Consider the following 14,894-nt stretch of genomic DNA (forward strand, 5'->3'; position numbering starts at 1 on the left):
GCCTGTGCTCTCATTGGCCCTCCCCGCAGTCGCTCAGCGCCAGGGGCGTTCCAGAGGCAGCCACTGGGAGTTGCTGAATTCTGGTTTTAAAAAACGCCGCCAGTGAAGTGGCAGTGCGGGCTCTGGAACCGCGGTGGCGCGGGGGGCGGCCGGAGCGCTCACCTGGTCGGGGCACGCGGCCGGGACGTTCCCGGGCTTCTCCCCGGACGCTAGCCTCTGTGCCCGGACCCCGAAGGCCGAGAAGAAGCTGCGGGTCCGCCACCCTCCGAGCCCGCCATGGGCCCGCGCCGCCGGAGCCGCAAGCCCGAGGTCCCAAAGAGGCGCACCGTGAGCCCGGCCGCCGGCACACCCCGGCGGGGCCCCTCAGGTAACCGGCTGCGGCCCCTGGTCCTCGAGCCGGCCTCCTTGCAGCCTGGCTGTGATCCGCGTGCCCATTTCACAGACCAGAAAACCGAGCTCGCTTGCGGAGCCCGGGTCCGAATCTCCCGACTTCCGGCTGGCGCTCTCCTGCGGACGGGCAAAGCCCTGCTGCGGGTCGCACCTGCTCGGGCCCGGCCCAAGTTCCAGGCCCCGCAAGGGACTGGGGAAAGCAGGTCGGAGGAGGAGAAAGGATGGCCCAGGCGGCCTGGCTCCAAATACTAATTCTTGCTACAGCTCGCATTTAAGTAATTGCCACTAACCAGTAATTGTGTTCAACTCCTTCCGTGAATTATCTCAACTTTACATTGTGCCCATTTTACAGATGAGAAAACTGATGCACAGACAGGCCCGGTAACTTGGAACAAGGTCACACAGCTTGCTCCAGCAGACAGGATTTTTAAGTGTTTGTGCTTTTTCCAAATTGCAAAATTATCGGCCGCTTTTTGTGACAATTTCAAACAGTTCTACTTCTGGAAGGTGCCCTTCCAGGTGTCCTTATGGGTGTGTGTGTTTCTTCAGTAGTGGCGTTTTGGGGCATTAAGTAGAGTGCTCTCAACTTGTTCCCTTCCTGAGGTTTTGGGCCGTGAAAGAAGACAGATCTGTGGTCCTGTGGTCTGGTGGATGGGAGACCCACCGGGCAAGAACTGTTCCTTGTGGCAACCACTGCTTTACTTGTCTCCTGCTCCATAGTTAAGAGCAGGGTGAAAAAAGTGTATCATGGGTTATTTTCTTTCCTGAACCTTACATTTTTTTTTTAAGATTTTATTTATTTATTTGACAGAGAGACAGACACAGAGAGAACACAAGCAGGGGGAGCAGCAGAGGGAGAGGGAGAAGCAGACTCCCCGCTGAGCAGGGAGCCAGACCTGGGGCTCGATCCCAGGACTCTGGGATCATGACCTGAGCCAAAGGCAGATGTTCGACCCACTAAGCCACCCAGGCGCCCCTTTCCTGAACCTTAATAACCTTTGCATCCAGCCAACTTGCTGAATTCTCTTAATTCTATTGTTCAGTTGCTTTGCTTGAAATGATTGAGTAGGTTATTGTCTGCAAATAAGGACTTTTTTTTCTTTTTTTTTTTTTAGATTGATTTATTTATTTGACACAGAGAGAGAGAGAGAGCACAAGCAGGGGGAGCGGCAGAGGGAGAGGGTGCAGAGAGGGAGCAGACTCCCCACTGAGCAGGCTTCATCCGAGGATCCCTAGATCATGACCTGAGCCAAAGGCAGACAAGACGCTTAACTGACTGAGCCATCCAGGCGCCCCTGCAAATAAGGACTTTTGAATCTTCTTTTTCACTTTTATATATTTTATTTCTTAGTGTATTTTATTAGTGAGGCCCTGAGATTAGTACTGAAATAAGAGCAGTGTTTTGGCCATCTTTGTCCTGTTTTTTCCTTTCTTTCTTTTCTTTTTCTTTCTTTCTTTTTTTTTAAGTAGGCTCCACGCCCAGAGTGGAGCCCAACCTGGAGCTTGAACTCACGGCCCTGAGATCAAGACTTGAGCTGAGATCAAGAGCCCTGCGCTTCACCGACTGAGCCACCCAGGCGCCCCCCCCATTTCTATTTTTAACACAAATACTGTTAAGTATGTTGTTTGCTGTTGCTTGGACTCCTAGTTAAATCAAATGTTTTATCTCAAATGGACACTCTGGGCTAGAGATACAAACGTGAGCGTGGTTGATGTGATGTGTGATATCACCTCCTGCTTTTCCATTCTCCCCATTGACTCTTCCATACCTTTTTCTTCAAATTCCTACAACTCCAGCCCCCCAACTCACTCTCAGCTGATGATGACCCTGTTGCATGTTTGCTTCACTGACGAAACAAGCCTCCAGACGGCATTTCCCTTATCTTCTCACAACAGAGAACCCCGGTCTCCCCTTTGTATCAAAAGCCACTCCTGCTACACGGGCTCCTGGTCATCTTTTTCTCTCACCTTTGCGGGGCTTTCTGTTAGCCTTTCCACCTGCACTTAGAATTAAACTCATACTCCTCACATTGGCATTCCACAAATGTGCCCTGCTCTTTCTGATCTAAAGAAAAAGAGCAGGGGTGTTTCCTGTCCCCACACCTCTGTCTCTCCTAGTCCCCATTTCTCTCTAGTGCCTTTCATAGCCACCTTTTTGTAAACGGCCAGACTTAAGACGACTTAACACTGTGCACGTGTGTGTTTCCCCTCTTCCCAGGCACCCTGGAAGCCCTTCTAGTCTGCCTCCCCACAACTGCTTCCCCTCCTTCTGGTGCACGGGAAGTACTCTTGTCAAGGTCACCAGCTACTTTAGTGTTGCCAAATCCAGTAGACGCGTCTGTGTCCTTCTCTTGCTCTGAGAAGCATTTGACACAGGGGGCCACTTTCTCCTAGAAACACTCTATCCCCTTGGCACACACTCTGCCGTTCCTGCCTAGTGTTCTTTACTGCCCGTGCCACCTCTCCACTACAACTTGATGTTGGACTCCTTGCTGTCCACCTTTCTTTCCTTCCCCAAGCGGTCCCATCCATTCCCAGGGCCCTGCATACCGCTCCCACATCAACCACGCTCACGTTTGTATCTCTAGCCCAGATCTCTCCTCGGACTCCAGATCCCCATATCCAGCTGCCTTTCTACCTGTGGGTTTGTCAGTGGAACATGTCTAAAACCAAACTCTTGATTACTCCCCTCCAGGCTCGACATCTGCAGTTTTCCCCCATTTCAGGAAATGGCACAGGCACCCCCTAGTTGTGTAAGCCAGAAACCTGGGAGACAGTCTCTTATCCCCAAACACAAGTACCTTCCGGCCGTTCTACCTCCAGGTCACATCCTTCATCACAGCACTTGTCATCTCTACTCCCACCCGCTAGTCCCAGCCGCCTGTGCCCTAACCTGGCTGCTACTCTTCTCCCACTCTCGTCCCTCGCGCAGCTGGACTCCTCGTTAAAACGTCAATAGAGGGCGCCTGGGTGGTGCAGTCGGTTAAGCGACTGCCCTCGGCTCAGGTCACGATCCTGGAGTCTCAGGATCGAGTCCCGCGTCGGGCTCCCTGCTCAGCAGGGAGACTGCTTCTCCCTCTGACCCTCCCCCCTTCCTGCTCTCTCTCTCAAAGAAATAAATATTTAAATAAAATAAAATGTCAATAGATCTGGGCGCCTGGGTGGTACAGTTGGTTGAGCGTCTGACTCTTGGTTTCCGCTCAGGTCCTGATCTCAAGCTTATGAGAGCAGGCGCCATGGTGGGTGGGCTCTGCGCTCAGCGGGGAGTCTGCTTGAGGTTCTGTCTCTCTCTGCCCCTCCCCCCGCTCATGCGCATGAGCATGAGCGGGGGGGGGAGGGGCGAGCAGATACTCAGGACTCTGAGATCCTGAACTGAGCTGAAGTCAGACTCTTAACCGACTGAGCCACCCAGGTGCCCAATAAGTAAATCTTTAAAAAATTAATAAATAAAATGTAAGTGGATCACCTCTCTGTCTTGGTTAAAACTCTCCCATAGCGGCGCCTGGGTGGCTCAGTCGTTAAGCGTCTGCCTTCAGCTCAGGTCATGATCCCAGAGTCCTGGGATCGAGCCCCGCATCAGGCTCCCTGCTCCGCGGGAAGCCTGCTTCTCCCTCTCCCACTCCCCCTGCTTGTTCCCTCTCTCGCTGTGTCTCTGTCAAATAAATAAGTAAAATCTTTAAAGAAAAGAAAAGAAAACTCTCCCATAGCTTCCCGTTACTTTGGGATTAAATCCCAACTCCGTATGTTGGCACTGCAAGACCCAACGATTGAATATCTAACCCCGGTTCTTTCCCATGATCTCTCTAGTTGGTTACTTTTCATAACCACTTGTTCCGGGGCCGGATTTCAGGTCTTCTCTTACACGTCTGAGGCTATTACGCATATTTCTCTCCAAGTCTCTTTTTTCTCTGTTAACTCAGATTCCTCCAGTATTGGTTATTTTGTTTGTTGAGTTTGGTTCCTTCCTTTCATGGTGTTGTCCTTCTCACATTGGTGAGATTTGGTTATGTTCATCTTTCCATTGTCTGTGACTGCTGTGTCTGTCTATTAAAGGCTGCCTCCAAGTGAGTGTGGATTGTGGACCAGTGGCAGGGGAGGCAGATGCCAGTAGCCTGACCCCTGAGTGTGGGGCTTCCCTCCTAAATGTCACCAGTCCCCTGATCTCTGGCCCGCGTTCCCCACCCAGAGATAACATCTCCAGGGCCCGCTGCGTGGCACAGGCATCTCTGGATTGCCTCACTGTCCCCATTTGCTCATGCAGCTCTTCTAACACTTTGTAATTAGGTCACTATTAAATCCCTCCTGTGGATTTACTACTTGGTGTGGCTTCTCTTCCCTCGGTTGGACCTTGAGTAACATTTCTGAAGCTAATTTTCTCCTTCAAAATGTTAGTTTTTAGGGCGCCTGGGTGACTCAGTCGGTTGGGCGTCGCCTTCAGCTCAGGTTATGATCTCAGGGTCCTAGGATCGAGCCCCGAGTCAGGCTCCCTGCTCAGTGGGGAGCCTGTTTCTCCCTCTCCCTCTGCCTGCTGTTCCCCCCTGCTTGTGCTCTCTCTCTCTCTGTCAAATAAATAATCCTATTAAAAAAAGTATTAGTTTTCATGGAGGTTTGTTCTCTTTTTATTCTTTGTTCAGCTTCTGAGCGGTTTACTGATTTTTGTTGTTCCTTGGTTTTATTTATCTAACAATTGTACTGTTTTTTGTTTGTTTTACTCTTTTTTTTAAATTTGATTTCATATGGATTTTTTTTTTTTTTAGATTTTATTTATTTATTCATGAGAGACAGAGAGAGAGAGAGAGGCAGAGGGAGAAGCAGGATCCCAAGGAGCAGGGAGCCCAATGCAGGACATGAACCCAAGACCCCGGGATCATGACCTGAGCCAAAGGCAGACGCTTAACCATCTGAGCCACCCAGGCGCCCTTGTTTTACTCTCTGTTTCATTAATTTATTATACTATCTGGAACATTTGGTTATCTTCTTTTGGTTTATTTTAATAATTCTCTTCCTAACACTTGAGTTGAATGCTGAGCTCAGCTGCCTTTTCAAGCTTTTGTTTTCTAATGGAGAATCAGTCTTGAGTCTGTGCATTTTCTTCTAGTACTATTTAGCTATAGCTCATAAGCTTTGAGATGTAGACTTTTGATTCACTTCTAAATAGTCTAATGTCAATTAAGTTTCCTCTTCAACACAAGAATTAGAAGTTTTTTGTTTGGGGTTTTTTGGGGGGATTCTTGTGTTTTTAATTTCAAATCAGAGAGTTTGGCTTTTTTGACCTCTACCTTTGGGAATATTTTTAAGATTTTTTTTTTTTTTTTTTTTTGTTAGAACTGGTCTTTGAGCCAAAGGCTCTGGCTCCATAGCCCACTGGCCCAGCACAGGGACCGAGTTATGCCACGTCTGAGGTCCCTTCTTGGCCACAAATAAGCTCTGGCCAATTGTCTTTACTTCTTTGGGCCTCAGGATAACTGAGACAGGGAATTGTGTTAGAGAACCTCTCAGATTCCTTCCAGCTCTTAAAAAAAAAAAAAAAAGACCTAAACATAAAATAACTGAGTTTCCAATCTATATGAGAAAGATAGAAGAAATTCCCAAAGTACTGCGGGGCTCAGAGGAGGGAGGTGATCTATCAGTTTGGAAGCAATTGCGAATCAGGAAAGGCTTCATGGAAGAGTTGGCATTTAAGATAATACCCTCAAAGGATTTTTATTGAGGATAAGATCCTCGGGATCACTCATTCATTTAACAAATATTTATGTAGCATCTATCCACTGTTCTGCAGTTGCTGAAGATAATCAGAGTAAATGGTAGACCGAAATCCCTGCTCTTGTGGAGCGTATAGTAGACTAGTGATCTGACAGTTTGCCTGTCGCAGCCATGCTGAGAGGCACCACTACTGACCACGACCCTTGCTGACCCAACTCTTTTGCTCAGGCACTTCCTCCCGTCAGCGTGGTCCCCGGAGATACCGGGTTCTGAAGGAGATCCGAACGCTTCAGAAGAGCACAGCCCTGTTGATAAGGAAGAGCCCCTTCAGCCGCCTGGTGAGCTCCACCAACCCCCATGCTGCCTCCTTTCTTTAAATCTCCCAGGTAGTGGGGACCCATTCATCTCTTGCCTGAATGGCTAAGGAAACCTCTTCTCTAACCTGGAAGAGGACTCTTCATTTTTGGAAAACATGAGCCCACCGAAGGCACCTTCTGGTTCTTTATGGAATTAATTTCTAACCCCCACCACCTCTGAAACTGTGCCCTTTGATTATATAAATAGGAACTCTCTCATCCATCCATGCTTTGAGCTCCCTTCCTGCCCTGAGAGATACCCTCCTACTCTCCCTACCACCAACAGGACTCATGCCAATTCCATAACTCCCAGGAGTTGACACCGGTGACTAGTTAGGTCCTAAGATTAAGGGTCACAAAGGTATCACAGAAATGAAGATTCATAGAAACTCATGGAGAGAATCTTCCCCTTGAATCTCTCTTCTTTTACTGTCTACTCCTCCCCTCTCCCCCGCCCCGCCTTGCTCCCCATCCCCCTCCTTCACAGGCAAGAGAGATATGCGTTAAATTCACTCGAGGGGTGGACTTCTCTTGGCAAGCCCAGGCCCTGTTGGCCCTACAAGAGGTAAGAAGGGGGCCCAGGTACGGTTGCGTGGGGACGGGGGAAAGGCGTTCTGGAATTCCACAGGGCTGACTGAGGCATTGCCACACGTTGACTCTTGCCTCTTTGAAGACAGCATCAAGGAACACCCGGGGTTTGGAGGCCAGATCCTTGTGTGGTGGTAGCAGAATTCCCAGGCACAGTCCACCCTCATTCTGTGGGCAGCATTTCAGACAGTGCTGGGAGCCCTCAGAGACCAAGGGCGGCGGGGCTCCAAGAACAAAGCCGCCCCTGCCCCGTCGTATGTCAGTCTTTGGACTTGTCTCTCTGCCCCCAGGCCGCAGAAGCATTTCTAGTTCATCTCTTTGAGGACGCCTACCTTCTGTCCTTACATGCTGGCCGCGTTACTCTCTTCCCGAAGGATGTGCAGCTGGCCAGGAGGATCCGAGGCATTCAGGAAGGGCTTGGCTGAGCCCCTGCCCCGATCTCTGTAAGCCTTTCCTGCCCGCCGCAGAGAGAGTGCCTTTTGGGGAAGAAGCCCCCAGCCTCTCATCCCTGCGATGGGAGTTTCTCTGAAGGAATTTCCATCCGTGGTCCCTTGCTGTCTCACCTTCCCTTTGTTCTCTAGGAAAGGTCTGACTTGGTTTTAGCTTGAATGCTTGGGGTTCTATGGCTCCTGCCCTTTTGTACAATGTTAAATAAAAATATTTATCTATCTACTGATGTCCAGACGACATGAGTCTGTCAGAGTTCAGCCTCTGTTTTACAAGGACCAGATGACTCATTGTGATGAAGAGAAGTTTTGCTTTTGAAAATGCCTTGGTAGTAAATGTGATACCTGACTTTCAGGGATGACACCAGAGCCTCTGTCCAGAGCCAGGAACAGATCCGTGGAGGGTAAGGAGGTATCTGGACTCACTGTCCCTGAGCAGGGTGCATGTCGCTTTTGTAATTGGTTCTTTCAAGAAGGAGAAGACTGCGTGGCTTTCCTCTGTAACAGAGGTAATATATGAGAAAATCAACAGCATTCCAAAGGACTGAGAATTCTTTTTAGATAATGAGACTCCAAGGTTCGCTTCAGTTTGCAAATGATTCACATGACTGCTGAATGATTTTGAAGACATCAGACTTCTGGGCTATGGAAAAAATGGATATTTGCTTATTATTTTAGATGTTCCTGTACCGCTTACATTTTTTGCCATACGTATATTTACTTTTCTTTGAAACATAAGGGAAGAAAATAAAAGGCAACCACTTCGTTCAGTTGCACAGAAGAGCCTGGAACATCTGCACACAAATCTGTCCTTCAGTTAAGCTCACCCTGAGCGGCAGCAGCAAGTGAGGCGTGGACCGGGACTGCCAACTGTGTAGCTTTTTAAAAAACTCAGTTGGGGTTAAAATAGAAAATCTTTAATTCCTGATGTTCTGGTTCCTTTGAGTAAATTCCTGTCAAATTCATTCAGAAATTTGTAAATCATAGACAACATATCATGATTTATACTTTAGAATTTTTCATCCCGGGATTTTAAAGTGCCTTTTCAAAGTTTTTACAGGTGTTTTTATAACTTCTTTGTGCAGAGATAATAAAAATAAGAATACTTCTTTAATGAGAAAACTGTAAAGCAAAGTTACAGTTACTGCACGCAGAGATGCTACATTTTTGGTGTGTTCATGTTCAGTTCTCCATTTGTACACCTTGTTGCAAGCAACCGCCATTTATACAAGAGAATGGAGGGATGTGTTTTGGGCTCCAGTGGAGTAGGGTGTGCGCGGATAAAAACCTTGCCCTTCTGTTATAACCGAAAGCAGCTGAAGAGATTTCCAGAGAAATGGAAAGGGCCACCGGAAGACTTTTAGACTTTGCATGTGATGGAAATGATTAGTGAGGGTGGACCTCTGACAATGATGTGTCAGGTGACCAAGTTCTTAGACGAACTGAAGGGAAGGACCAAGTTCTGTTGTTGAATAAATTTTAACCCTTTGGAAAAACCTCTTCCTGTTCAATATCAAGTCCTATTTATACAGACATTCGAATAAAGTGTATCTATCGATGAATATATTTAAAGTTCTTCTCAGAGTATTAATTAATTAGAAGATTATAGTCTGCCTTGGGGCGCCTTGGTGTTTCAGTCGGTTAAGCGACTGCCTTCAGCTCAGGTCATGATCTCTGGTTCCTGGGATCGAGCCCCACATCGGGCTCCCTGCTCAGCAGGGAGACTGCTTCTCCCTTTCCCCACCCCCACCCCCCTGCTTGTGCTGTCTCTCACTCTCTCAAATAAATAAAATCTTTAAAAAAAAAAATTATAGTCTGTCTTTAGTTTTCTTTAAATTGACACCTCTGCTCTCTCAAAATTGTACTAACCACCGGCACCTGGCTGGCTCAGTCGCTACAGTGTGCAGCTCTTGGGGTTGTGAGTTCAAGGCCCAGGTCAGGCAGGGAGACTACTTTTTAAAAAAGAAATTTTTTTAGTAAATGAAATTGTACTACCCAGGACACATGCAACACATACCACATGCCAGGCAGGATCCACTAGGTGGAATTTACAGGCTAGCATGAGAATAAGTAAATCCCATCGCAATAATGTTGTATAATACTGTTAGAGTTTACTGTAAACTTTGAGTGCTCATGTTGTTGGGAGTTTTGTTATTTGTTTTTCTGGATAATTCCATCCACATTATTTTTCCATTTGATCTTTTATTTCTGCTTTCACCTTTTTAATATCTAAGAACTCTTAGCTTTGGAATGTTTCTTTATTACAGTATATCAAACAAAGAAGAATTTAATGGAAGGGATTGTTTAATTAACATCAGGAGGGCTGGAAGGGCAAACGGGAGGAGAGGATGCTACCCAGAGATCAGGAAGCCTCTGGCGCCTGCAGCCCACACCATGCCCACTCTGCTGGAAGCGCCCCCCCCCACCCCCCGCCAGGACCCTGTTAGAGCCGCACTTGCTACTGAGCGGGAACTCAGGGAGCCCTGCTCCAACCAGTCCTGCTGACACCACCACTGACCCCGAGGATGCCCTGGCCCTCCTCTGCGGCTTCTGCTGCCACAGGCCCTGCCAGACCGCAAAAGGAAAATGTCTCCTTTTTCTTCCCACCTTCCAGGCCCCACCAGTATTTTCCACTGGCAGAACTTAACCAGAAGCAGCTGCAGGAGAGTCTGGGAAAACAATTGGCCGCCTTCTAACCCCCCTGTGTTACAGAGAACTTGTAGGGTGAGAAAGGAGCTTGGAGCCTACAGAAACATCATCTGCACACATCCCCAGTCTCATGGGTATAATGCCATTTTAAGGATATTAGGACTTTTTTTGTTACTGGTTTTTGTTTTTGCCACACGGTCTCTTTGTTTTCCAAGTTGATTTTTTTCCTGTACAGACAGGTCTCTCCCTCATGACGGGACTTGCCTGGGAGCCTAGCTGGGGAGTGCCTCCTGGGCCCCTTGCTGGGGAGCCCCGTTCTCTCCGCTAGCCGGCTGCCCTGGGGAGAGTCATCAGCCTGCAGGGAGGAGAGAGGCCTAGCTGGGTCTAGTTGCCGGCTGGAAGAGAGCTGAGGCAATCCATATTTAAAATCCACTGCATCCTTACTCTCCCTGGCTACCCCCCCACCCCACCCCGAGCCCCAAGCGTCCAGACTTGTGCTGGGATGGGGAAGAGAGTCACCCGGCGACTGAGGGCTGGGAGAGGAGCACGGGGGGGGGGGGGGGGGGGAGTTGCCGCCTCAACAGTGCAACCAGTCCTCCCTCCGTTAGCCCGCCTCATGCACACCCAGTTGCGGAGGGACTCGGTGCTCCCAGTTCCTGAGGCTTGTGAAGATTTTGCCGCATGCAGTGTGGTGATCCTCCCTTTCCGCCTGCTAGCTGAGGATCCCGCCCTCATGGGTCTGTGGGGGCAGTTTCTATCATCCATCTGCCTGCCAACTTTTAGGACTTTGGTACTGTTGGCCCCTCTCCCCATCTCCCCATCCCTGTGGATTCATGCTGCGCCTCTGACTGTCATTGCAGTCTGCAGCTGTTAGCTTTCTTCACAAGAGAAAGGTGATTCCACTATTTTCTGGGTTCTGTGTTTGCTGCTGAGAAGTCAGCCGTCAGTCCAACAGTTGCCCCTCTGAAGCTAGTGTCATTTTTCTGGCGATCTCTCCTTGAAAGATTTTTCTTCATTTTTGGTATTCTGCAATGTCATTATGACCTGTCATATGTGTGGATTTATTTTTATTTATCTTAACGCATTCATTGGGCTTCCTGGATAGGGGGTGATGTCTTTTCATCAATTTTGGAAAATTCTCAATCATTATCTCTTCAAATAATGCCTCTCCCCATCTCTCTCCTCTTTCTGGGTTGCCAGTTTTCTTACCACTGAATCCTCGATGATGTTTCTTTCCTTCTTCTGTGTTCCATCCTTTTGTCTCTCCCTTGCTGCCCACCTAACTGTTTCTTCTGCCCTGCCTTGGAATTCATTTTCTTTCAGCAACATCTAATCCACTTTTAAACCTGACCGAGGGGCACCTGGCTAGTTCAGTCAGTTAAGCATCTGACTCTGGATTTCCAATCTGGTCATGATCTCAGGATCATGAAAACGAGGCCCTAGTCAGGCTTGGCGCTCAGCACAGAGTCTGCTTGAGATTCTCTCTCTCCCTCTCCCTCTGCCCCTCCCCCACATGTGTGCGCATGCTCTCCCTCTCAAATAAATAAATCTTAAAAAAACCCTGAATGCGGGGCACCTGGGTGGCTCAGTCAAATAAGCGGCTGCCTTCGGCTCAGGTCATGATCCCGGGGTCCTGGGATTGAGCCCCGCATTGGGCTCCCCACTCAGCGGAGAGCCTGCTTCTCCTTCTCCCTCTGCCTGCAGCTCTGCCTATTTGTGCTCTCTCTCTATCTCTCTGTCAAATAAATAAACAAAATCTTTAAAAAAAAAAAACCTGAATGATGTCTTAATTTCAGTTATTGTATTTTTTTGTTCTAGAACTTCTTTTTTTTTTTTTAAAGATTTTATTTATTTGAGAGAGAGAATGAGAGAGAGCGAGAGCACATGAGAGGGGAGAGGGTCAGAGGGAGAAGCAGACTCCCTGCCGAGCAGGGAGCCCTATGCGGGACTCGATCCCGGGACTCCAGGATCATGACCTGAGCCGAAGGCAGTGGCTTAACCAACTGAGCCACCCAGGCGCCCTGTTCTAGAACTTCTATTTGGCTGTTTTCAAAATTGTCATGTCACTTTTTTTCTTTTTAAGTATTCTCTACACCCAGTGTGGGGCTTGAACCCACAACCCCAAGATCAAGAGTCACACGCTCTACTGACTGAGCCAGCCAGGCACCCCTGTCATGTCACTTTTTATAGTTCCCAGTTTCCTCCTGAAAATGTTGAACTTGGTTTTTATATCATTTAGCACAGTAAGCACAGTGCTTGGCAGGCTGTATCTGATAAGTCTTATATATAGAGTCCCTATGGATCTGTTTCTATTCGTGTTTTCTGTTGATTCTCACTCCTCGATTACTTTTCTCTTTGGTGCTTTGATTACATTTGATAGTATGCCTGACACATCTATATGCGGAAATAATTTGAAACCTAGAATGATATCTTTCTCTAGAGAGCATTGTTTGTTTGTTTGCTTTTTCCTATCAGGTTCTGGAGGCACTAAACATTTAGAAACACCTTAATGCAATTTCAGAGCTTGAGATTTCCTGAGGCACCCAGATGATTCTAAGCCAAGGCCCGTCTCAGGTCTGAATTTATTCTCATTCACCTTATTCCTAAAGTACAGCCAATCTGCTTATCCTGCTTGCCTTGGAAGACTTGTACTTCAACCTTTTTCTCCCTAACCCCACAGGGCTGCCAAAAATATGGCCCATTTCTTGGCTACTTTTTTAGGACTGGCAAACATTCCCACGAGGAAGTGTTAGGTCAGATCTGCTGTTAAGTTCATCTCTGGATTTCCATCCTCTCTTTGATCTTGGATCGGTAATTACTAATAATTAATCACTATCTTGTCAGCATTTTAATACTTTTAAGAAAAAAATACGTATTTGTCCAGCTTTTTCAGTTGTCTTCAGTAGGAGAGTGGTCCAAATAACCACTGGCATAAAGACAGGCAGACCAATGGAACAGGATAGAACAGGGAGCCCAGAAATAAACCCTTGCATTTATGGCCAGATGATTTTTGACAGTGGAGGGAAAACCGTCTCTTCAAGAAGTGTTGCTGGGAAAACTGGATGTCCCCATGCAAAGGAATGAAGCTGAACCCTTACCTCACACCATATAGAAAAATCAATTCAAAATGGACCAAAGATCTAAATGTAAGAGGAACAATTATAAAATTCTTAGAAGAAAACATAGAATAAAACCTTCACAACATTGGATTTGGCAATGATTTCTTGAATATGACATCAGAGGCACAGGCAACAAGAGAAAAAAATAGACAAATTGGACTTCATGGAAATTCAGAACTTTTGTGCATCAAAGGGCACTATCAACAGAGTAAGAAGGCAGCCCCTAGAAAGAGAAAATATTTGCAGATCATATTTGATAATGGATTTGTATCAGAACATAAAGGGAACTAAAACTCAAAACAAAAAAAATAACCTGATTCAAAAATGGGCAAAAGACTTAGTTAGACATTTCTCCAAAGGGGATATTACAAATGGCCAATAAGCCCATGAAAAGATGTTCTACATCACTAATCGTTAGGGAAATGCCAACAAAAACCACAATGAGATACCGCCTCATGTCTGTTAGGATGCCTACTAGTAAAACAAAACAAAACAAAAACAGAAAATAGCAAGCGTTGGTTGGATGTGGAGAAATCGGAACACTTGTGCACTGCTGGTAGGAAGGCACAATGGTGCAGCTGCCATGGAAAACAGTATAGTGGCTCCTAAAAAAATTAAAAATAGCTCTACCATATGATCCAGCAGTACCCAAAAGATTTGAAAGCAAGATCTCAAAAAGATTTGTACACCCATGCTCATTGTGACACTATTCACAGTAGCTAAAATGTGAAGCAACTTGTGTCCATCAACAGATGAATGGATAAGTAAAATGTGGCATATACAGACAGTGTAATATTATTCAGCCTTAAAAGGGAAGGAAATTCCAACATGGATAGAACTTGAGGATACCATGCTAAACAAAATAAGCCAGTCACAATGAGATGTACTATATGATTCCACTTATATGAGGTACCTAAAACACTCAGAATCACAGGGACAATGGTGTTTGGCAGGGGCTAGGGCTGGCAGGGAGAAGGGTAATGGAGTTAATATTTAATGGGTACAGAGTTTACGTTTTGTAAGATGAAAAGAGTTCTGGAGATGGATAGCAGGGGTTGCACAATAATCTGAATGTACTTAATAACACTGATCTGTACACTTAAAAATGATTTCCGTAAGCCAGTTTATATTGTAAACATGAATCTGCAGCCTCCATCCAGCAGAGGGTGCCAAGCACCTGAGGAGTCCTGCTGCTGACAGACTGGGGTGTGTCTGGGGCTCCACTGGGCAAATGCCAATTGTCAGCTGTCTGCAGCGATGGAGTCATGGCTCAGGGATGTCAGCAGAACGCCACCCCATTTTCATGGTCCTAAGCTGGAGACAGTCACAGTTACAGGTCAGAGACTACATTTGCCACTCTCTTCACCCAAAGAGCTAGGTAACAACTGTGCCCCGCACACTCTACATTCAGTAAATGCAAAATTTTAGAATCTTCGTAACTGGACCTTAGAAGCCATCCTGCACAGCCTCTCTCTTAAAAATTCAGAAACTGAGCCACAGAAAGAAGAAAGGGCTTTTCTTCACTCACAGAGCTGGCTGGTGAGCAACCTGCTAGACTCTGAGCTCCTGGAGAGCAGAGGCTGTTTCATCCATGTCTCCATGTCTCCACTTCTGAGCCCAGGTCTCAGCTTAGAATAACTACT

General features: G+C 47.0%; 1 protein-coding gene across 2 annotated transcripts; it reads left to right on the plus strand.

The window, feature by feature from the left end:
* The first annotated feature begins 98 nt into the window (after positions 1-98).
* On the plus strand, positions 99-9,227 carry CENPA (centromere protein A). 2 transcript variants are annotated; one of them, XM_028099487.2, is made up of 5 exons: positions 99-367; positions 6,322-6,431; positions 6,937-7,014; positions 7,328-7,480; positions 7,840-9,227. In XM_028099487.2, exons 1-4 carry the CDS (start codon positions 277-279, stop codon positions 7,460-7,462), a joined length of 414 nt encoding a protein of 137 aa, XP_027955288.1. In that variant the 5' UTR covers positions 99-276; the 3' UTR covers positions 7,463-7,480; positions 7,840-9,227. The 2 variants fall into 2 exon arrangements, with proteins under 2 accessions (XP_027955288.1, XP_027955287.1); XM_028099486.2 differs by having other exon boundaries at positions 7,328-9,227.
* The last annotated feature ends 5,667 nt before the right edge of the window (positions 9,228-14,894 follow it).

Source organism: Eumetopias jubatus, unplaced genomic scaffold (genome assembly GCF_037043125.1).
Source record: "Eumetopias jubatus isolate StellerSeaLion01/CBP00866 unplaced genomic scaffold, mEumJub1_p1.0 scaffold_9, whole genome shotgun sequence".
NCBI classification, from domain to species: Eukaryota; Metazoa; Chordata; class Mammalia; order Carnivora; family Otariidae; genus Eumetopias; species Eumetopias jubatus.

What these genes read in the sequence shown, in the direction of transcription:
- CENPA (XM_028099486.2), top strand. Translation starts at nt 277, where the DNA reads ATGGGCCCGCGCCGCCGGAGCCGCAAGCCCGAGGTCCCAAAGAGGCGC. An exon ending in ACCCCGGCGGGGCCCCTCAG is followed by an intron (nt 368 to 6,321) that starts GTAACCGGCTGC and finishes TCTTTTGCTCAG; the next exon opens with GCACTTCCTCCCGTCAGCGT. An exon ending in AGAGCCCCTTCAGCCGCCTG is followed by an intron (nt 6,432 to 6,936) that starts GTGAGCTCCACC and finishes CCTCCTTCACAG; the next exon opens with GCAAGAGAGATATGCGTTAA.